Source organism: Sceloporus undulatus, chromosome 4 (assembly GCF_019175285.1).
Source record: "Sceloporus undulatus isolate JIND9_A2432 ecotype Alabama chromosome 4, SceUnd_v1.1, whole genome shotgun sequence".
NCBI classification, from domain to species: Eukaryota; Metazoa; Chordata; class Lepidosauria; order Squamata; family Phrynosomatidae; genus Sceloporus; species Sceloporus undulatus.
This window is the reverse complement of record NC_056525.1, coordinates 199,918,752-199,941,248: the sequence shown is the minus strand read 5'-3', so window position 1 is coordinate 199,941,248 and position 22,497 is coordinate 199,918,752. Positions and strand designations below refer to the sequence as shown.

General features: G+C 41.4%; 1 protein-coding gene across 2 annotated transcripts in view; it reads left to right on the top strand.

The window, feature by feature from the left end:
* The window catches only part of LOC121928262 (kinesin-like protein KIF20A), a 38,217-nt gene that overhangs the window by 5,516 nt on the left and 10,204 nt on the right, over window positions 1-22,497 (top strand). The window contains exons 2-16 of one of the 2 annotated variants that reach the window (XR_006103470.1): window positions 1,784-1,861; window positions 2,336-2,455; window positions 2,871-3,009; window positions 3,090-3,274; window positions 4,467-4,563; window positions 4,887-5,081; window positions 6,347-6,458; window positions 6,820-6,891; window positions 9,032-9,178; window positions 10,461-10,626; window positions 12,329-12,505; window positions 13,190-13,329; window positions 14,010-14,175; window positions 14,931-15,053; window positions 15,364-15,431. Coding sequence is in view for 1 of the 2 variants with exons in the window: in XM_042462726.1 (XP_042318660.1) it covers window positions 1,784-1,861; window positions 2,336-2,455; window positions 2,871-3,009; window positions 3,090-3,274; window positions 4,467-4,563; window positions 4,887-5,081; window positions 6,347-6,458; window positions 6,820-6,891; window positions 9,032-9,178; window positions 10,461-10,626; window positions 12,329-12,505; window positions 13,190-13,329; window positions 14,010-14,175; window positions 14,948-15,053; window positions 15,364-15,431 (1,968 nt within the window). In the remaining variant the exon portion in view is untranslated. Of the gene's footprint in view, window positions 1-1,783; window positions 1,862-2,335; window positions 2,456-2,870; window positions 3,010-3,089; window positions 3,275-4,466; window positions 4,564-4,886; window positions 5,082-6,346; window positions 6,459-6,819; window positions 6,892-9,031; window positions 9,179-10,460; window positions 10,627-12,328; window positions 12,506-13,189; window positions 13,330-14,009; window positions 14,176-14,930; window positions 15,054-15,363; window positions 15,432-22,497 lie in introns of those variants that run through there. The other variant, XM_042462726.1, reaches the window with a different exon arrangement.

Sequence of the window (22,497 nt, the reverse complement as noted above, 5' to 3'; positions counted from 1 at the left end):
CATCAGTACTAGGAAAGATTCTGGAGCAGATCATTAAACAGAGAGTCTGTGAACATCTAGAAGGCAATACCATAATCACAAAAAGTCAACATGGGTTTCAGAGAAACAAGTCATGCCAGACAAACCTGATCTCTTTCTTTGATAAAATTACCAGCTTGGTAGATGAAGGGAATGCTGTGGACATAGTATATCTTGATTTCAGTAAGGCCTTTGACAAAGTTCCCCATGACATTCTTGCAAACAAGCTTGTAAAATGTGGGCTAGACAAAGGAACTGTTAAATGGATCTGTAATTGGTTGACCGGCCGAACCCAAAGGGTGCTCAACAATGGCTCCTTTTCATCCTGGAGAAAAGTGACCAGTGGGGTCCCACAGGGCTCTGTCCTGGGCCCAGTGCTATTCAACATCTTTATCAATGACCTGGATGACAGAATTGGAAGCATACTTATCAAATTTGCAGATGATACCAGATTAGGGGGAATAGCTAATACCCCAGAGGACAGGATCAAGATTCAAAATGACCTGAATAGACTAGAAAGCTGGGCCAAAGCTAACAAAATGAAATTCAACACGGAGAAATGTAAGGTATTGCACTTAGGGCGGAAAAATAAAATGCACAGATATAGGCTGGGTGACACCTGGCTGAATGAAACTACGTGTGAAAGGGATCTAGGAGTCCAAGTAGACCACAAGTTGAACATGAGTGAACAGTGTGATGCGGCAGCTAAAAAGGCCAATGCTATTTTAGGCTGCATCAATAGAAGTATAGTGTCTAGATCAAGAGAAGTAATAGTGCCACTGTATTCTGCTCTGGTCAGGCCCCACCTAGAATATTGTGTCCAGTTCTGGGCGCCACAATTCAGAAAGGACATTGAGAAACTGGAGCGTGTCCAAAGGAGGGCGACAAAAATGGTGAAAGGTCTGGAAACCATGCCCTATGAGGAACGACTTAGGGAGCTGGGGATGTTTAGCCTGGAGAAAAGAAGGTTAAGAGGTGATATGATCGCCCTGTTTAAATATTTGAAGGGATGTCATATTGAAGAGGGAGCAAGCTTGTTTTCTGCTGCTCCAGAGAACAGGACCCGGAACAATGGATGCAAGCTGCAGGAAAAGAGATTCCACCTGAACATTAGGAGGAACTTCCTGACTGTTAGGGCTGTTTGACAATGGAATGCACTCCCTCGGAGGGTGATAGAGTCTCCTTCCTTGGAGGTCTTTAAACAGAGGCTGGATGGCCATCTGTCAGGGATGCTTTGATTTGGATTTCCTGCATGGCAGGGGGTTGGACTGGATGGCCCTAGTGGTCTCTTCCAACTCTATGATTCTATGATTCTATGATCACTCTCCTCATTGATATTATTATTATTTTTTTTCAAAAAAATGTCCCCGTGTTCTTTAGGGAAGATGAATTGCTGTTTTATGGGGGATATGGGTGTTTTAAGATCAAGTGAGGTCACAGGAGGCCTTAAAAATCCTGCAAAAAAATTATGTCTATGGCCCCTAAGGGGAATAAGGAGGCATATAATGAAAACATAAGTCAAGGAGTATGACAGGAGGGGATGTAGCCATTCAAAGTGCCATAGCAAGCCAATGTGACCAACCCATCAATGGCTGCTTATCTCTGCTTTAAGAGAGGTAGGTTTTAAGATGGAGGAATAATCTTTTAGAGAGAAGACTGGAAAGAGAAGGAAGACAAGTAGGATACCTAAGAAAGGGGATATTTTAACTGTAGAGATGCACAAGTGTAAAAGTCTTTGTTAATGCCTTCATCCTTTATTTTTAAGGTGATGTATCAGCCGCTGAAAGTATATTTGAAAGTGCGACCTTTCTCAAAGGCAGAACTTGAAAACAATGAAAATCAGGTTAGTTGCAGGACGCAAGTCTGTTTTCCTTGTAGGGGAACCAGACTTCAGTTGTGGTTTCCCATCACAAGGACTTTGGAACTATAAGCTGCTACAGAAGTTAAAGAGATAAGACAGCAAGAGGTGGCAGTGAATAATTCCTGCAGTTCTCATTGATCCCAACCATCATGGCCAGTGGTCAGGGGTTGCCTCTTCCAGGACTGAAGTTTTAAAATGGCCAGTTACCTGTTCAACTGAAGAGGAATATTAAAGAAAAATGTTCTGTCAGAAAAGAGAACTTCTGCAGTAAAGTTTAAAATTGTATGTCCTGTCGAAATATCAAAATGTACATTGTACAGAAAACAGTGAAGTTGAGGAACGTCAGAAACAGCTATTAGGGCACATAAATATTTAAGATATATATTTGGAATTTGGAATCTTAATAGACAAAGAATGCATTAGGAATTTTGTTGCAATAATACATGTTCTGTTAAGGGCTGCTTAATTATTGAAAATCAAGAGACAGTAACTCTTCAAGCACCCAAAGAATCAGCCACAATGAGGAACAGTGACAAGAGGATTGGACAATCTGCACATCAGTTCACTTTCACACGAGTAAGTTCCTTTTGTTCCAAAGGTGGTCTTTTAAAAATGCACATGTAGCAGAATACAAAGACCATATGTATAGTCTGATTCTATGTTTGGAAAGGGTCAGACTTTTTCAGGATAGTTTCCTTCTAGTTACATTACACAGGGATTCAATTCATAATTAAGTGCAAACAGTTTTTTTTAATAGGGATATAAATTTTAACTTTTCTTGGGGGGGGGGGGGAATCACGCTTTCTCTCCTTGCATTTCTGCATTCTCTGCTTCTGATGATGACGAAGTGTTGTTTTTCCCTCTGAAAAAAATCACATGGCTTTTGACAATTGAACAATGGGACACCTTGACATGCTAACACCTTTTCTCATCAAGGTAGAGATAATCTGTGTCCTCAATGTCCATCTCATATTCTTGTGTTTTCTATTAGGTTTTTGGACCAGACACTTCTCAAAGTGAATTTTTTGAAGGTACAATGAACGAGATAGTAAAAGGTTACATCAGTGGGATGAATGGGCTTGTGTTTGCCTATGGTGTCACGAATGCAGGCAAAAGTTTCACAATTCAAGGTATACTTTTTTCATTGGAGGGGAAAATGCAACATTTCATCTGACTGGCAGATAACACCATAAAGCTATTGTTTCCATAGGTGGTCCAAAAGATGGTGGCATCCTTCCTCGTTCTCTTGATATGATCTTTAACCATGTCAGAGGAAGGCAATATACAAAGATGAACTTAAAGCCATGCTTCAGTAATCTGATCAAGCAACTAAATGATATGCAGGTGAAACAAGAAGAATCCCTAAAAGCTGCACTTTTTGCTTCTTTGAAAGAGGTCAGTAAGAAACACCCTTTTATATTCTGCTCTATTTTACCACATGTTAAAGGCAGAGCTTGGAAAGTTGCTTTGGACCACTTGCCTTTCTGGGTGGAGGATTATAGGAGTTGCAGTCCAAAGGTATGGCTTCTAAACTCAGATTAAGTCACATTAAGGTAGAAAACATTCCATGGAAACTTTGTCTTTGAATGCTTATATGGGAGAGTGGTGAATTGCAAGCAGAATCAATGACTATGTAAGAAAGTTCAGACCTAAACCTGAATTCTTCCCTGTAAATGACCCTAATTGTGCTTTTGAAAAAAGCTAGGCTGTGAAACTGGAATAAAATTGCCTTCACAGAGAAAATGGCAGAGTAGATGTATTTCCTGTGAAAAATAGTAGGTACAGAAAGCAGAAGCATGGTCCTATAAATTTGGAATATTGATTTTGCAAAGGGATCTTGCAGGACCTTTGAGACTAATTGAGGAAGAAGTTGTAAAATGGGCTTTTCTAGACTTAGTCTGTTTCCTCAGATCTTCCTCCATACATCTGAGGAAGTAGACTCAAGACTACAAAGGTTTATGCTGCAATTTCTTTTGCACAGTTAGTCTCAAAGGTGCTACAAGATCCCTTTGCATACAGGCGCAGAAAGATTCTGCTGTAAATACTTATTGCTTGTTCCTGCAGGTATAGGAAATATGTGCTTCTGCTTTCTGGCCTAACTTTTAGTTACGTCTACAGTACTTCTGTTTTTCAAGAAACAAATGAAATATGTAAATGCTAAACAGTGGTAGAGGTTCCTATAGACATACACATTTGTACCACATCCAATCACACATGGAGACTGAACGTATGCTGATACTCCCATGTCCAATTGTCTTTCCATGTCGAAAAAGTGTACATATGTCTTATAAATTGCCCTGAATTTTTCTAATTTTTATTTGAATAGTTACAGACAGTCCTAGTAATTTATTTGAAGTTATTCAAGTTCCTATCATAGGAGAATTACTATGGCTTTTTATATAGTGAGTTGCAACTGGTCTAAAATTTGTGTCTTGTAATTATTGTAATTAATTGATTATAAACTAGGCCATGAAGTTTAAAAATCTAATAGACATCTTACAGCTAGCAGAATAGAGGTATAATATTGTTACTGAATAAGTACTACTTATTCAAGATCATTTTAGTGGATTTTTTTTTATTTATCTAGGATACAGAAAATATGTGGAAGGCTCCCTCATCTTTGGATGTATCTGACTTGGCTTCTATTAGCTGTAGCTCACCAAATTTTGCTTCAGATAAATTAGGTAATTTGTAAATATTTTTCTGATTTTTTTTTGTCAAAATAGTGTAAACTTATTGCTGACCTAAAGCCCACTATACATAAAAGGCGGGATTGATTTCTGTAATAAAGGAAGGAAAAGACTGGTGCGAAAGCATCAAACTGGTAATTGCATACTACGTAGATGCTAACCTAAAGAAGGACAATGATGTCTCTGTCTTTCAGAAAGTATATGTAACTGTGAACAAAATAGGCCAAATGTGTTTTGCCTTTCACTGTTCATTTTAAGTGATAAACAACTGTTAAATGAATTATTATTTTTTCTACTCCTTAAATTTTGGTTGACAGATCCAAAACCTGAACTTGTGCATTCTGAGCCCTTGGACAAGTGTCAAAGGACCCTGGCATCTGTATGGGTTTCTTTCTTTGAAATATACAATGAATATGTTTATGACCTACTGGACTTAATACCAGCATTGAAAAATCAGAAACGCAAAATTTTAAGGATCTGTGAGGATCAAGGAGGAAACTCTTATGTTAAAGGTAACACTTCCATTTTCTTTGTATTGCTATCTCTTCAGTAGAATTATTATTTACTGGATCCAAGAACAGACTGTTTAAACCACTCACCAATATGTACTTGTTATTGGACTGATGGCACCTCTAGATGTATGAGCAAACTCTTAACTGCAGAGGGCACTCTACCACTGTTCCTCCCCCCCCCCTTGTTCAGTTCATTTCTCTTCATGTAGGTTTAAAACGTATTCAGTTAATGTTTAAAAGAAAATCCTTTTCTGTTTAACATGTACTCAGAGCTTTCCATGTTCACATAGGCCAGTTACAGACTGCCAAAATAAAGCTGCTTCGGGTCTCTTTGGAGGTATGCTGTTTAAATGATGCATGCATCCTAAGAATCCAGAAGCTGCACCAAAGCTGCACTCCAGTGCTTAGGAATGGAGTGTGGCTTTGGCGTGACCTCTGGACTCTTAGGACCCATGCATCATTTAAATAGCATACCTCCAAAGAGACCCGGAGCAGCTTTATTTTGGCAGTCTGTAACAGGCCATAGGCTCCAAAATAATGTGAAACAGCAACTGTTAAGACTGTAGCCCTCTCATATTGGTATTTATTGCTTTAGTTCTCAGGGTTTTTAAAAACATCCCCCTCAAAAAACTTTTCTTTTCTCTCCAGTCCCATACCAGCTGCAACTTTTAATTACCACAGTGAAGTGGCTTTATTAAATGCAAGACATATCAGAGCAACATTTCATACACTCATGGGGAGTTTAGTACAATATTTGGTGCAACAATGTCTTTCCCAAGGAATTGACAAAAAGGATCCGGAATGGCTGATAAAATATGGATTAGATTTTAGACAATCCCTCAATGGTCTGGCAACAAGGGTGAATGGGAACAAACCATGAATTGAGGTGAATGTTATGATCGCTGACTGCTTTGCAATGGGATTCCCTTTGTCTCCATTGCAAGAGGAAAAGCAAGGAACCAGGGAAGGGTGTGTGTGAGGTGCTCAACAAAGACCTTGTATCTAGGTCTCACACATGTCCTCAGGTTAGTGTGATTTCTACATGTATAACTTCCTAGTTTCCACAGTCATCATGACCTCTCAAAACATGCCCAATGCTATATATTAATTATTAAACCCCATTTACTGCAGGAGGGGTGTAGAGTATTCTAAAATAAGCAAACTTTTTAAAATCTTGAAGAAGCTATAGGCACAGCATGTCTTGGTAGAATATATTTTCTTTCTTCTAAGCATCCTAACTTTTAAAAAATGTTTTCTTTTCCTAGACTTAAAATGGATCAACATAAAGAGTCCTGATGAGGCTTGTAAAATACTTAAAATAGGAAATAAGAATAGAAGCTTGGCGTGCACTAGGATGAATCAGCAATCAAGTAGAAGGTTTGCTGCCTCTAATATACTGTACATTCTTCCTCTTTGAGGCTAATGAAGTTATTAAGGCCACAATCCAGACAACAGTGTATTTGTTGTAGGGCTTTTAGGCTTGTTTTCTCAAGACAGTAGGCCTGCATATCACATGGCAAGCTGCACACTTGCATTTTTGCGGACCTTGTAAATGGCATCTTGGCATCTTTATATAGTCGTAGATTAAGACTAATGCATATTTGGATTGATTGGTTAACGGCTACCTCTGCCAAACTGCACAGCAGCCAAAAACCAAGATGCATATCACAGAGAACATAATACAAATTAAATAAATAACATGGCAAAATTTAAATGTGTGTCTTTTTTTTCTTTCCAGTCACAGCATATTTTCTATCCGCCTGCTCAGCCTGAGTGATGAGGACATGCCAAGTATTCTTGGAGTCTCTGAGTAAGTATCTTCCTACATCTGTGGAATCTACAATACAATATATCCTATGTATGAATTCACCTTTGTTGTGACATTCTTAGAAAAAATATCTAAGGACACAGTAATATTCTTATTTTTAAACAGTAATAAAAAGATAAGCACTAACATGCCTCCTCCCCTGGCATTATTGCAATATTGGAAATTTGCTTTGAAGGTCTCACACCTTTGCTGATGTGTGGACAGAAGACAAGATTTTCTTTGTGAATGTGCTTTGACAAAGAGCACATGACTTTATCTGAGTTTGTAACATGAAGACCACAGGGTAGGCAAATTGCCAGAGATTGAGGAGCATGTTTGTCCCTTTTTAGGACCTGAGAAACAAACCTGTTGCTCCCTGATGCTGTTCTGAATTTTAAACCTTTTTTCAGTGTTTTAAATAAAAAACACGATTTCACATTTCCAAGGGTATGTCAGGTGTAGTTGTGCCACATTTTTGTCCTCCCCTGGGAGTGGTCTTTATTTCATAGAATCACAGAATTGTAACAGACCTCAAGGGCCTTCCAGCCCAACCCCCTGCCATGCAGAAATACACTCTCAAAGCACCTTTGACAGATGGTCATGCAGCCTCTGATTGAAAACCTCCAAAAGAGACTCCACCATACTCTGAGACAGTATATTGCACCGTTGAATAGCTCTGACTGTCAGGAAATATGACATCCTTTCAAGTATTTAAAAAGGGCTATCATATCACTGCATACACAGCTCCCTAAGTCTTTCCTCATAGGGCATGGTTTCCAGACCTTTGACTATTTTGATCACCCTCCTCTGGACATGCTCCAGCTTGTCAAAATCGATTTTGAATTATGGTGCCCAGAACTGGACACAGTATTCCAGGTGAGGTCTGACCAAAGCAGAATAGAGTGGCACTATACTACCCTTGATCTAGACACTGTACCCTTATTGATGCAGCATAGAATCACTTTGACTTTTTAGCTGCTGCATCACACTGTTGACTCATGTTCTATCAACTTGTGGTCTGCTGGGATTTCTTTATGTACTACCTCCTTAATCAAGAATAAACCAAGAAGTTAGCTTCCAGTTTACACCCTGGTTAAAAAAAATCTCTCCTAAATTTAAAATGATACCAGGATTGGAGGATGTGTTAAATGTTGGGGGGGGGGTTCATTCAGATACCAAAAGGAGTTTGGGGGATCTTGGAGTGTTGAAAATGACCTTCAGCTATTTGACTTGTTGCAGTTTCCCCACTGTCATATAGAGCTGTGCCTCTCAAACAATGGTCTTGCAGATGTTTGGTACTTAAATTCTCAGAATTTCTGACTAGTGGCCATGCTGGGTGAGATTTCTGGGAGTGGAAGTTCTAAATATCTGAAAGACTATAGTTAGAGAAGTGCTAATATAGAGCTTTGTGCAAAGTGAATGTTTTCTCCCTGAAAGTGAGTGTTCCACTCTTGCATGATAGTACTGGATCAGTACACTGTACTGTATCCTTAAGATTATCACACAGAGGAGGCAAGTGTCCTCTTCCCGTCATTAAATCACCATTAAATCCTGTTAATAGCATGATCGGGGGGAACATTATCACACCCCCATGCACTTCTACCATTCTTGTCCCATCTGTAAACAGTAATGGAGGCATTATTTGGTATTAATGGGAGTTTCCTTTAATACCAAATGACACCTCCATTACTATTTACAGATGGGACAAGAATAGCAATCACACTATTAGCAGGATTTAATGACAGGAGGACACTTGCCTCCTGTGTGATAGTCCTCTGATTCTGTCTCTAGTTGTGACAAATTTCATAAATAACCAGGTAGGACCAGGACTGAGCTGATGGCAGCCTCTACTTGTCACTGTACATAGTACTGGGATACTTAGGGTCTTTGATGTGCCTAAAGATAGAATGTAAGAATATTACATTGGATCAAGATTTAATCATGCTTATGGTAGATCCTCTAAGCCAATTATACCTGATTTAGTCAAGACTAGCAAGTTGTACAGAGTCTAGATTGGATCCAACTTTTTTCCCCTGGATAATCACTTCATAGTTTCCAAGCAAGCTGTTCATAAAAAGAGTGCCTCTCATTTACCTCACCATGTCTAAATGTAACATAAAAATATACCTATTACTTTGTACAGACTCTCTCTGTGTGACTTGGCTGGGTCAGAACGATGCCATAAAGCACAAACCTTTGGGGACAGGCTTAAAGAAGCAGGGAATATTAATAATTCTCTTCTTATTCTTGGAAAGTGCATTGCAGCTCTGAAACAAAATCAAAATCCAAAGTAAGTAACCAAAGCAATTATTGAACCCTAACATTGTTAATTAATTAAATACATTTCCCATTTTTCCCCTAGCAGCAGGAAATCCAAGAGTAGGTATGCAGGTTTTTGCTTCTTTGGGTTAGGAAGTACTGTAAAGTTATAATCATAACTTATGGCACAGATACATATAAGTTGGTAGGTGTATCTCCATATCTATCTGGACAATATAGTATAAGTAAACTCTCACCATATGTATAGAACTAAATGCCAACCACAGATTGCTAAACTATCTCCATAGATATTGGGGCAGGAATCATGAGCCCCTCAAGATGTTGTACTGCAGTTCCCAGCAACCTTCATAATTGGCTGTGCTTGCTAGGGCTGATCAGATTTGCAGTGAAACAACATCTGGAGAGCCACCTGATTTCCACTTCAATATACATCAAGGTGTTTGCTTCACCTTTAAACAACTCACCACTCCAAATTTGCTGTGTTTGTATCTTCTGCTTCCCTTCTCTACTAATGTCTGTCTCCAAGTATTTTCCCACACCTAGTTCCAGGAAATTACTGCCTTGAGCTCTAATGAATCTTACATTCCAAAACATGGATAGTGAGTTTCGCTTTTAGCAAACATATCTTTTCTTAAGTTGCCATCCTTGAAAAATCACCCAATAATTCTGTATTATTTTACATGCCCAATGGAATATAATTTCTTCACTTCTGCATCATATTCAAGTAGCAGGGGCACAAAGAGATGAGTTCTCAGTAGCTACTCCTCTTCTACTACTACCAAGTCCAAGATTTTTCAAAGACATTAGAGCTCTATTTGTTTGGATTGATTGCTGAGTCTAAAATTAAGTTTGCAAAATCTGAGGAAACCTCAGCAATTTCCAGCTTGAACCATCATTCTCCAATTTTAATGGAAAGAGTTAATTGGTTATGCTGCCCACAAAGCCTCCAGGCTTTGCTAATTTGGGATTTTTTACATTTTTAATTTGTATGGCAATTTTAGCTTTGGAGTTCAGTCTTCTTGTTTTTTGTCAGTGATTTAAGAAATTTCCCAGCTGCTTTCTTAGCCATGCTCTCCTTCTCTTTCCATCCAAACACATATACTCACACATGCTCAGGTTTTTGCGTTTTCCCTCTAAAAGAGATTTTAAGCATTCTGAATTAGATCTCTCCATTCTTGATTTATGGTTGAAAGGAAGAAATAAGAAGTGTAACTTTAAATATAACTAGAATAACATAGTGTAACTTGCTTTTACAAGCCATCTATATCTGTTCATGCATATTTCTCTCCAAGATTAAGACCAGCCTATATTCCCTTCCGAGAGAGTAAACTGACACGCTTATTTCAACCCTTCTTCTGTGGTAAAGGCAAAGCTTGCATGATCGTCAACATTAACCAGTGTGCCTCTACATATGATGAGACGCTGCATGTAATGAAATTTTCTGCCATAGCCAAACAAGTAAGAAATATTCTCTGCTTTTCACAAATTGCCAAAAGTGTTGTACATTTAACAGTGCTGTCTCTTTCAAAATCAAATACCTCTTGGGGAAATTTAAATTTGCATGCCAGCTACTCCTGGCTAAGCCAGCTCCATGCCATGCAGGCAGAATAATCCACACTTTTAAAAATTCCAGTAATATAATTAACAGTATTCCAATACTCTGTTGCTTTGTCCAAATTAACCTGGTGTACTTTGGGACATAATCTTCTGAGATGCAAAACTTTAGCTTTTTCTGAACAAATTTGTTCATGCCGCTATATTACAATCCTAGCTCTTCTGGGGAAAAATAGAAATGACATTCTTCTTTCTTTGAATTACTTCTGCCCTTGGGTTTGTTGAACTAAGATGGTTTCATTGGTGTAATCAAGTCCTGAATTAGTGTTTTCTGATGTAGACTCACTTCCAAACCTGCTGTAACTCAATGAAAGAGTACTCTTCATGAAGGGGTTCTCAGATTTATCAGTTGCTAGCCTGAAACCATGAGAAGTCATTATCAGTCAGTGTAAACAATGGAGATTAGTACATTGCTTTTCATTCCTGCACTAGGTGCAGGATGTAAACTCACAGCAATGGCTTGTATTGCACAGCTCCATCCCCGGGAAGTACTCATCCCATACCCAAGCCAGGCTTTTTCCTTTTTTAAAGAATGGGGAAATAGAACTGGAACAATAGCGCCATCAGAGCCCTAGCTCCCATGCCTTTGCCAATAAATATTTCATTGTAATATCAAAGTTTTTTTATTTTTCAAAAAAATCTAATCCTAAATTGAAATTGTAGATCAACATTTCAGCCTTAATCAAAAAGAAGCACCATCTAACAATTTCCCAGCACAACAGGGAAGACTACTGAAAATGTGATAAGAATTTCATTTTGAATTAATAATAATAATTTGTTTTATTTATATACCGCTATTCCAAAGATCATAGCAGTGAACAGCAAGTAAGCTAATTAGCAAGTAAGCTAATTTGCCCCCAACAGTCTGGGTACTCATTTTTAGCGACCTTGGAAGGATGCAAGCCTGAGTCGAGCTTGGGCCCTTTTGCTGGTCTTGAACTCGCAACCTTGTGGTTTTGAGTAAATGGCTGCAGTACAGGCATTTAACCACTGCGCCACCAGGGCCCCTGAAGGCCAAATAACTAGTACCATTTGAATTTTAATATATCTAGCAAAAATTGCTAGAGTGGTCTGATGGAAGTATGCTCCAAACTGTATGGAGTACACCAAGTGGCAAAAGGTTAGTGGCCAGTGTACACAGAGACATAGGACTTTTTCAGATGACAGGAGCGTAACACGTGAATGAAAAGTGGCTGGAAAATTTGTCTTTATTCATGGGATAATGGCAGGTGTATCGTGATGTCATCTGAAAATCTTTACCAAATCATGCAACATTGATAGGAGCATTATGCTATGCTCTTGTCCTTTTTGCCTGTTTGAAAAGGTCCATAGAAAACAGCTTTGCTAAAACAGGAGTATGTGAGCCGGATATTGGAATTGTCAGTCTAGTGTCAACAAATGGTCTCTTGAGTAGCAATGCCATCCACAGTTTATACAATTCCTGTTGTTGCTTTCCAGGGGCAAACAATTCAAAGTTAAAATTATGGAGAAATTTCTAATATTCCTTTTCATTTTAAACCTCTTCACATTTTTCTTTATTTATCAGGTTAGTCAAACATTTCAACACAAAATGTTTGATTATTTCCCAAAAAAACATTTTGAGAGAGAAAGGAATTCTTCACTACACTTTGATGATGTTTCTAGTGAGCAGCTTCCAGAAGATACTGACATTTCCTCCTCTGAAGCAGAAGAAGAAATAGATATTACTATTATGAGCCATGAGGTAATTTCAAAGTGTTGATTTCTCACTGATAATTGTTTCATCCCTTTATTTCAAAAGAGACAATAAGCTTCATGGGCTAGGCTCTTAGGGACCATTTCATAAATCAGTGTAGCAAGTAAACAGTACCATATAGCTAGACTATATTTTGTAATACAAACTGGCCCAGTCCCTAAATTAGAAATCTCACTGTATATCACTGGTGTTTAATCAGTACCATAAGAAGTTTCTGTTAGATGTGACATACTATAATTGGGATTTGATGAAAATCTAATGTCGGGTGGGGCAGCTGTGTGGCTGCAGGAACCAGTTTTCTTAGCCACAATCTTCCTATGTGTCTCACCCATGTGTCTGGCACACCAAAAGTGACATGGCCCTTTGGGTTGCCATGTTTGGCTGATTTGGGCTGGGTTTTTTGTGTGTTGGGGAATTCTGGGGAACAAAAGCTAAACTGGTACGTTTTGACACATTTGAGGGCATGAGTGTGTGTGTGTGAAAAACCATCTGCAAATGGTCTGAATTTTTTTCAAATTGTTTTTTTTTAACCCCAGAGGGATTTTGGGTGCCAGATTCCCACCCACCCACCTACTATAAGGAATGGGAAGTGATAATTCATGTACCATCTATAGTTGGCTTCCATTCTTTATTTCCATGTTGTTCTTCATTTGGCTCATGATGGTACTGCAGGATCTCTTGAAAACTACCGAGACCCTGAAGGACAAACTCATTGCAGAAAGACAGAGCAGACTACTGCTTGAAGTGCAGATACGCAAAGAGATGGCTGAAGCAATGTTTCAACAGCTGATGGAAACGGAAAAAGCATGGAGGTGAGCTTTGCGACCTTGTAGTGGCAAGGACCAAAATGGCCATGTGTATCTACAGCTTTGAGCAATGCCAGATAGCCATGAGTTACAGAATGTTTATAGATTTATAGAATAATATAGATTATGGATCAATATAGTACTGGAATGAGAAAGACATTTCATCTGACATGAGGTTTGTTTTGCATACAGCTATTTCAGAACACTTGTCAGGAAGCTGACTAGCTATTTCCAACATCATATTACAACTTTCTAGCTCATTGCTTAAACATACTACATCTATATCTTTGCTTAGTTTTGATAAGTTATATTTCAGTTAAACTGCAACCCACACTTCTGTCTGTACAGTATGAGAAATTGTTAATTGTGGCTCCTGACTCCCTCACATTAATGAGTATTAAAGTAAAAATATGGGTGGCTGAAATTCATAACTATGGTTTATTAAACTGAGATTTCATTATCTGACATATAATGCAAGAAAGGTGAGGAAAGTAAGACTAGTCAAGCAATTAAAAGTGTACTGTGTTGTGGCTATTTCTGATTCTCAATTCTAATCCTAATCCCTAGGATTAGGATATCATGGAGGATTGATACTAGAGAGCTCATGCTAAAATAAAAATCAGTTAGTCTTAAATGTGTTGCTAGATTTATTTTGCCCTCCCTTTTTTCCTTTTATCCTAATCCAGTAAACGCTTAGAAGATTTGAAAGAAAATTATGAAGAAAAACTGGAAAGTAAATTTGAAATGTACAAGGAGGCCATAAAGAAGCATGCATATACATGTGCAATGGAGCAAATTGAGGAACATTATGTTCCAATAGAAGAGTTTCTAGCTGAACAAGCAAAGGTTGAGGTATGTTTTCCCATAATTTCCCTGCAGTCCTAAGGCTCTTACCAAGGTTAAAACTGGAACATGGTTTGCTAAAATGGTCCTGTGGGTCAAAGAGCATATTTTCTCCTCTTTGAATTAAAAATAAAAAATTAAATAGAAGTGCAGAAGTTCACTGATCAACTGCAACAGTATACAGTCAGCTCTCCATATCCATGGATTCCTTATCCGCAGATTCAACCATCCATGGTTTGAAAATATTAAAAAATGTATATAAATTCCAAACATCAGACCTTGATTTTCTTATTTTATATAAAGGGCACCATTTCTATAGCATTGTATTTAATGAGACTTGAGCATCCACTGACTTCTGGTATTCACGGGATGCATGGAACCAAATCCCAGTGGGTACCAAGAGCCACTGTAATTCCAAAAATAAAATAAAATAAAAATAAAAACAAAACAATAAAAAAGAGAGGGGAACACCTTGTTTGGATATGTTCCAGAATGAATACTTTGGTCTTGTCTGGAGGAGACCTGTGAGGTGCCAAAACTTTTGGTTTCATTTTTAAAATAAAAATCTGAAAAGTTTTATAGATGAAGTTTGTTTAAATGCTGTACAGTATATAATTGATGCAGAGAAAATGTTACTTATACAGATTCTATAGGACAGATTGTGGAGGGGGAGGAGTAGCTATATTGAACTATTTTAATAATTTCAAAGTAGTTTTCAGTAGAATAAAAATGTGCTACTTGTATAAACATTCAAAGTATTGTAGCTTATTCCATTGCATAGGACAGAGACATGAAAATACTACAGATGAAATTAAAACTTGAAGAACAAAATTCCTTGCCTTCCAAAGGTCCTAATTCAGACTCTACAGAAGGAGTGTTTGATTCAGGTGAGAAACAAATACTGTATTAATGAGCTTAACTATTCTCTGGAATTATTATTATTATACTTTATATAGTGCTTTAGATTTACATAACGCTTTACATACAATCAATAAAAATGATAAAAGTGAAACCTGCCAATAGCGTACGTGCTACAGAATAATAGCAAAATACATATGAAACAATAGATAAAGATATAAGATAGAGTTACATAAAATAAGCAGGAAACAAATTAAAAACACCAAATAGTAAATATCAAATCAAATATCAGATATGGAATATACTTTAGATATTCTTATCTTTGTTTGTTACACACAGATACTAAATGCAAGGTGATGCAGAGAACTTTAGAAGTTTTGGAGAAACAGTGTGAAGAAAAAGATGAGGTAATTTCAGTTTATTCAGATATTAATTAATGTGCATCATTTATTATTGCACATTATAAAGGTGTGTAGACATTTAAGATATTAAGAAATAAGGTCAGGGGAAGTAAATATAAAAGCTACAGATGCTTCTGCAGCCAATGGAATGGGGCACATTTGTTTCTCTTTACCCTTTATATTCCTCCTGGGAAGCAAGGTAAAGCCATCCGGCAGTTCTTGGTATGTTGACTGATATACAAAGCTATGCTGTCATGCCCCTTGGTGTGTGCCATGAGCAGCCCATTTTATAACCAGCATTCTCTTAAGAGAATTTTGCATCTCATCGTACAGAAGACATGCCTAGACGTTAATGTCAAACTAGATAATAATTCAGCTTCCTTTAGCTGAAATAAAATACACTTGTTATTAAAAACTTGTTATTAAAATACATGAAAATAAAATACTTATTATTCCATTCTACTATTCAAATCCTAACTTTAAATTTCCTCCATCCTTTATATATTTAATAATTGAATCCCGTTCTTTTAAAATATCTGCTATCTGCCCTTTATCAATTTATCAGTTTTAACAAAATCCTATAATTATCATCCTGTAAAAACATGGCCATCGCACATATTCTGACTACTAAAGTATTATACAGTTCTTCCACAACTAAAATTTTATCTTCTTGACTGCATGATCTCTTTTTTATAAATCACAGAACAGACATCAAATCCCCCAAAACCATACAAATAATTCCCAAACTGGATGTAACCCAATAATTGCAGTCAAATATATCTATTTATACTTGGGCTCTTTCATAAAATTTATGCCACTGTAGAAAGTAGGCATCCCCTCCACATAAATAAGTTAAAAGAGGCATGTATCATCCTATTTTTCTTAAACACTGCTTACTAGATTCTTTCTGGATTGGGGTCCCCTCTTTTCCCACTGTCATTTCCATTCTCTCAACACTCTTCACTTCCTTGACATAATACTGTTGAGTAGTTTGATTTTTTATCTGATGTCCTAAAAATAAATGATAATGTCCTCTACCAGGTTTCTCAACCTTGCAATCCAGGAGTTCAGTTCATAAACCTGATCCCCATCCTTTTGAAGATCCTCCTTATGTCTCACCATCATTTTTCTCTTTTTAAGTTCTATCAATATCACAACAACTGAATCTGTAGATATCCAGGCCATTAATTCTCTTGTGCCTTTCAGTTAATTTCCTAGTCCTTCTCTCAACACCTCTACCATATCCTTCTTGAGCCCACACCTTAAATCAAAACCAACTGGTTCATTTCTTCTCTTAGCTGTTCTCTCATCTGTCTTATTTCTTCCAGAATCAATTGATTCAAGTCTAGTATTTGTAAATTCAACTCCCAATGACATTTGTGACAGCTGTCAAATTTCAAAGATATTTTCTTGTAGATGCAATTATCCTCTCACCAATAGATATCCTCTTTCCCTGATCTTCCTCTCTACACGCTGTATTCTATACACCTGACACCAGAATCATATCGTCCATTAATTTCCCCTTTCACCACTGAGCAGTGAGGACAATGTTTTGTTTTCCTTAAAGGTAAACAACAAATTATTTTTTCACAGTTCCCCTGTAGTTAATCCGTTCAGGACTTCCATCTTAATTTTAACTATGTTCCTTCAGTGCCTCCAAATCGAACTTATCATCAATTTCAATTTTAAAAGCTATTTTATCAGTGCTAAATCTCTTTTGCTTAAAGTCAGTAAAGAGTTTATTTCCTCACTTTTTCAAAACATAGACATTAAGGTGCTGGAGGTAAGATGTCTCCATCAGCGGATAAGTTTCATATTTATCATGATTTTAATGGTTTAAAAATTAAGAAAAGGGGATATGAGGCAATTTTCCCCCATACAGTGACTGTGATATAATAAGGCTTAGTGGTCTCTCTGGACCCCTCCATTCTACCTGCATAAAGATGACAATAGCTTATGACCACTAGGAGAACAACTTACAAGATGTAATCCTTTAGCCTCCCATACAGGGAGGAATTCAAGTTGGTTTGCAAACCTACAAAACACCAACGCTAATCCATCGCTGGTCCCTCAGGTGAGCAGCTAATGGACCACAGTACTTTGTCATGTCAGCCAGAGTCCACTTGTAGGTGTAGAATCATAGAATCATAGAGTTGGAAGAGACAGCAAGGGCCATCCAGTCCAACCCCCGCCATGCGGAAATCCAGATCAAAGCATCCCCGACAGATGGCCATCCAGCCCATTTGAAGACCTCCAAAGATCCCCCACTTGCACTTCAGGTGTGTGTCTACTGGTCGAACGCCCTTACTGTCAGGAAGTTCTCCTAATTTTGAGGTGGAACTCTTTTTCTGAAGCTGCATCCATTGTTCTGGGTCCTGTTCTCTGGACCAGCAAAAACAAGCTGTTTCCTCCTCAATATACATCCCTTTAAATATTTAAACAGGTCTACATATCACCCTTAACCTTCTTTTCCAGGCTAAACATCCCCAGTTCCCAAAGTTGTTCCTCATAGGACATGGTTTTCACAGACCCTTCACCATTTTAGTCGCCCTCCTTTGGACACATTCCAGTTTTCAATGTCCTTTTTGAATTGGTGCCCAGAACTGGACACAATATTCCAGGTGGGGCCTGACCAAAGCAAATACAGTGGTACTATGCTTTTCTTGATCTAGACACAGCTTTTATTGATGCAGCTAAAATCGCATTGGCCTTGTTAGCTGCCGCATCGACTGTTGACTCATGTTCAACTTGTGGCTACTTGGACTCTTAGATCCCTTTCACATGTTGTCTCATTAAGCCAGGTGTCCCCCATCCTATACTGTGCATTTTCATTTTTTCGCCCTAAGTGCAATACCTTACATTTGTCCCGGTTGAAGTTCATTTTGTTAGCTGTGGCCCAGCTTTCTAGTCTATTAGTTCATTTGAATTTTGATCCGGTCCTATGGAGTAAAAGCTATCCCTCCTAATTGGTGTCATCTGCAAATTTGATGAGTATGCCCCCAATTCTGTCACCAGTCATTGATAAAGATGTGAACAGTACGGGCCCAGGACAGAGCCCTTGAAACTCCACTGGTCACTTCCCCAGAGGAAAAGGTGCCATTGTTGAGCACCCTTTGGGTTCGTCTGGTCAACCAATTACAAATCACGAACAGTTGCCTTGTCTAGCCCACATTTTACAAGCTTGTTGGGAAGAATTCATGGAGAACCCTGTCAAAGGCCTTACGGAAATCAATATAACTATTTCTCTTCGTGGTCTCTGCGAACATACAAATGGGTTTCACTCGCCTGCGGTGCTGTTTCGGAAACTTCTGGAATCATAGGCAAAGTTCACTTTGCAACATATAGAAACTTTTGGCGGTAACTCCGCCCACCCGTTATAAGGCCCCTGCCTTCCCGCTCTTTCCCCAGTTCCTTTTTCCGCCGCGCTAGCTGCTTCAGGGAACTTCGCTCGCTCTTTAGCTGATTGGAATCAGGTGTTTTGACCATTCGTTGTCTCCCGCCCCCTGATAACTTCGGACTCTCAGCTGTTGACTTCGATTTTGGGACTTTCCCTCCGCTTTTTTGTTCTTCGGAAAGGTCTCCAGCACCTTTCAAAGTGTGACGTTGTGGAGACAACGCGCACTGGAAAAGGACCACGGTCCGAAGACTTGTCCACTCTGCAGGCCCCCCTCCTTCGCCGGCTTAGAAGAGGGTGAGTCGGGCTGACTTCGGCCATCGACCAGGGCAAGACCCATGGGGGGGGCCCTCTCCTCATCGTTGGCTCCCTCGGCTACGCCGCCTGCTTCTCTCTTTCCCGGGCCAGCGGGTCCAGCGTGGTGTCTGCCACAACTGGCTGACTCGTCCACCACCGCCGATGTGGCCGGTGGCTCATTCAGACCCAGTGCCACAAACAACCCTCCAAGCGCTCCCACAAAACGTCGAGACTGAAGGTTTCGAGCCCGGACGGAGTCCAGGAGGAGGGCGTCCCTGGAAGGCTCGCGCTCGAAGGATCGTGCAGATGTGGCGTGGTGCATTTAAACCCAGTGCCACCAACAGACCCTCCAAGCGTCCCACAATAACGTCAGGTACTGAGGGTTCCGAGCCCAAGACGGAGTCCGGGAGGAAGGCTTCCCCGGAGGGCTCGCGCTCGAAGGTCGAGTGGAGATGTGGCCCGTGGTTCATTCAAACCCAGTGCCACCAACAAACCCTCCAACGCCCCCACATGTCGTCGGGGACTGAGGGTTCCAGCCCAAGACGGAGTCCGGGAGGAAGGCATCCCCGGAGGCTTGCGCTCAGAGGATCGAGTGGATGTGGCCCGTGGTTCATTCAAACCCAGTGCCACCAACAAACCCTCCAGGCCCCCACATAACGTCGGGGACTGAGGGTTCCGAGCCCAGGACAGAGTCCGGGAGGAAGGTATCCCGGAGGCTCGCGCTCGAAGAATCGAGCGGATGTGGCCCGTGGTTCATTTAGACCCAGTGCAACTACAACCCTCCAAGCGCCCTACATCCGTCAGGGACCGAGTGTCTGAGCCCAGGATGGAGTCCGGGACAAGGGCCTCGGAGGGCTTCCGCTCGAAGGATACAAGCAGATGTGGCCCATGGTTCATCAAACCCAGACCCCAGCAGACCCTCCAAGCGCCCCCACATAACGCGGGGGACTGAGGGGTCCTAGCCTAAAGCCAAGTCTAGGACGAAGGCATCCTCGGAGGGTCGTGCTCGAAGCAACGGGATGCGAGGCCCTGGCCGTGCCGGCCCCATCCTCAAGGCGTCGTCGAAGGCATATCGAAGCGTCCTGACTCGCCTCCAAGCCCCCCAAGACGGGGGCACCCTGGGTGTCATCAATGAACACCGCACCGGAGCCGAGGGCAGCGACCAAGCCTCAGCCTTCAGGGATCATTGTCCTGTCAGACCTGCCGGGCAATCCCTTCCCCCCTCCCTGAGGAGCGGGGCGAGATGCCGGGATCCTTTAGGAAGAGGCACTCTGAGGGGCTTTGGACTACTCCATGCCCAAGAGGCCCGAATCCACCCAGTACCAGGTGAGTCAGTGGTGTCCGCCAAGGGCGAGGAGCGCTTCCACAAGACGCGCTCTCCACCTAAACGATTCTAACTCCGTTCTCTCGCCGAAGGAGTCGTCAGCATCGTATGCGGTTTCCCACAATCGACTCCTCGCTGCCTTCGACTTGTGGAATGTGTCCGCGTCAGAGCGGAGACGGCCGGACCTCCATGGAGGACGTCGTTCCCTCTGACTGTTCACTCAGGCGAGATGAACTGTCTGATGACGATCCTTCAGAAGATTCACGAGGTTGAATCTCTGTCTTACAGCTCCTGAGAAGGGAAGCCCCCGGTGTCCCATTGAGGGCTTCAACATTGAGCCGTAGCGGCCCGCTCTGGAATCGGCAGCTTTCAGCTTCCTGCATCCTCCTGCGAGTCCAGGTGCCGGATCTCCCACTGGCATCAGACACTGTCTCTGAGCCAAGATCTTGCATCATCTCTGGAGGACCCAAACCGACGATGAGGCCTCCATCCAGGCTTCCCTCAGAGGTTGCACCACCCCGAGCCTTCTTTCCCACCTGGATGGCCGCTCTTTCAATGAGCACATCATCAAGATGCCAAGGTCCCTGGACATTGGGTTTCCTTTCCCGGGGAGAAAGCTCACGAGACAAGTCGAACACAGGGTGCACGGCCGTCTACCGTCCCCGCCATCCATCCCGCTGCTGCGTCCCTGGAGGCCTTCGTCAGGCGGTCCTGAGAGGTCCGGCCTCCCCGGTGAGATCGTCCCGCAGGATTGAATCCCTGTACCAGATCTCTCCATCCAGCGGTTTCTGGTTGACCGGCCACCCCAAACAAAATTTGGCGATAGTCGAAGGGACACAGCAGACACTTCATCCCCCAAACCGACAACGCCTCCGGCAACGCCTACATGGGGGCTTACATTCAGACCTCGATGGAGGGTTTTTTTGCCATTCAGGCCTGACGTCCCGAATGATGTCTAGAGGGCCCTGAGGAGATCATAGATGAGGCCCGCTCATCGGGAGCTAGCGCTCATCACTCCTCGCCACCACAAATGTGGCGGACTGCGCGGCGGAGGCCATGGCGGCGTCGATGGCTCTGTGCCGACATGCATCCCTGCGTTGATCTGACCTGAATATCAACTTCAGGACAGCTATTGAGGACAGCCACTCACGGCTCTGGTCTCTGTCCGCTGAGACGCGACGTGCGCCGAACCGCAATTTCAGGTTGAAGGCAGCGGCCAAGAACCACACGATGTCGTCGGCCTCCATCTCCGCCCGCGGAAGAGACAGCAAGGTCGGTCCATCGGTCTTTCCAGCAAGACCGACAGTCCACAGTAGGACTCCAGAGGTGGCGTTACCACCTCTCATTCTTCCTCCTCCTCTGGCCGTCGCAATGCACACACACCCCGGTAACGGAAGCCCGCCATCAGGATACCGACCGGGGTAAGAAAAGAACCCGAGGGGTTCCTCCGCACTTCGTCTCCCTCCCCTCCGTCTCAGCAGACATCTTGAGGCTTTCCCACCCCTACCGCCGGTCGGATGGTAACCTTGGCCCTCTATTCTGCCTCTCTCTACCGAGGGGTGGTTCCCGATGTTCGACCTGGGGGAAGCCCACTTCCACATCGGAGTCGAGAGTCCCACCAAGATCCCTCGCCTTCGCTGTCAGCTTCACACCCGTTACCACTACAACGTACAGTGGTGCCTCGGGTTACGAAATAATTCGTTCCGTGGCACCGTTCGTACACGAAAAGCCTTCTTAAGCCGAATTGCCATAGGCGCTAATGGGAAAAGCCAGCGATTCCGTGCGAAAAAAGAACCGAAAAAAAGCACCAAAAGTTGGGGAGAAGCCGCGATTCCGGGCGAAAAGCGAAAAAAACACCAAAAGTTGGGGAAAAGCCGCGATTCCGTGCGAAAAAAGCCGAAAAAAGCACCAAAGTGGGGAAAAGCCGCGATTCTGTGCGAAAAACCGAAAAAAAAGCACAAATTTTTTTCGAACCCGAAAAAACATTGTAACCCGAAACAATAATTCCCTATGGATTTTTTCGTATCCCGAAAATTTCGTAACCTGGGTATTTTCTT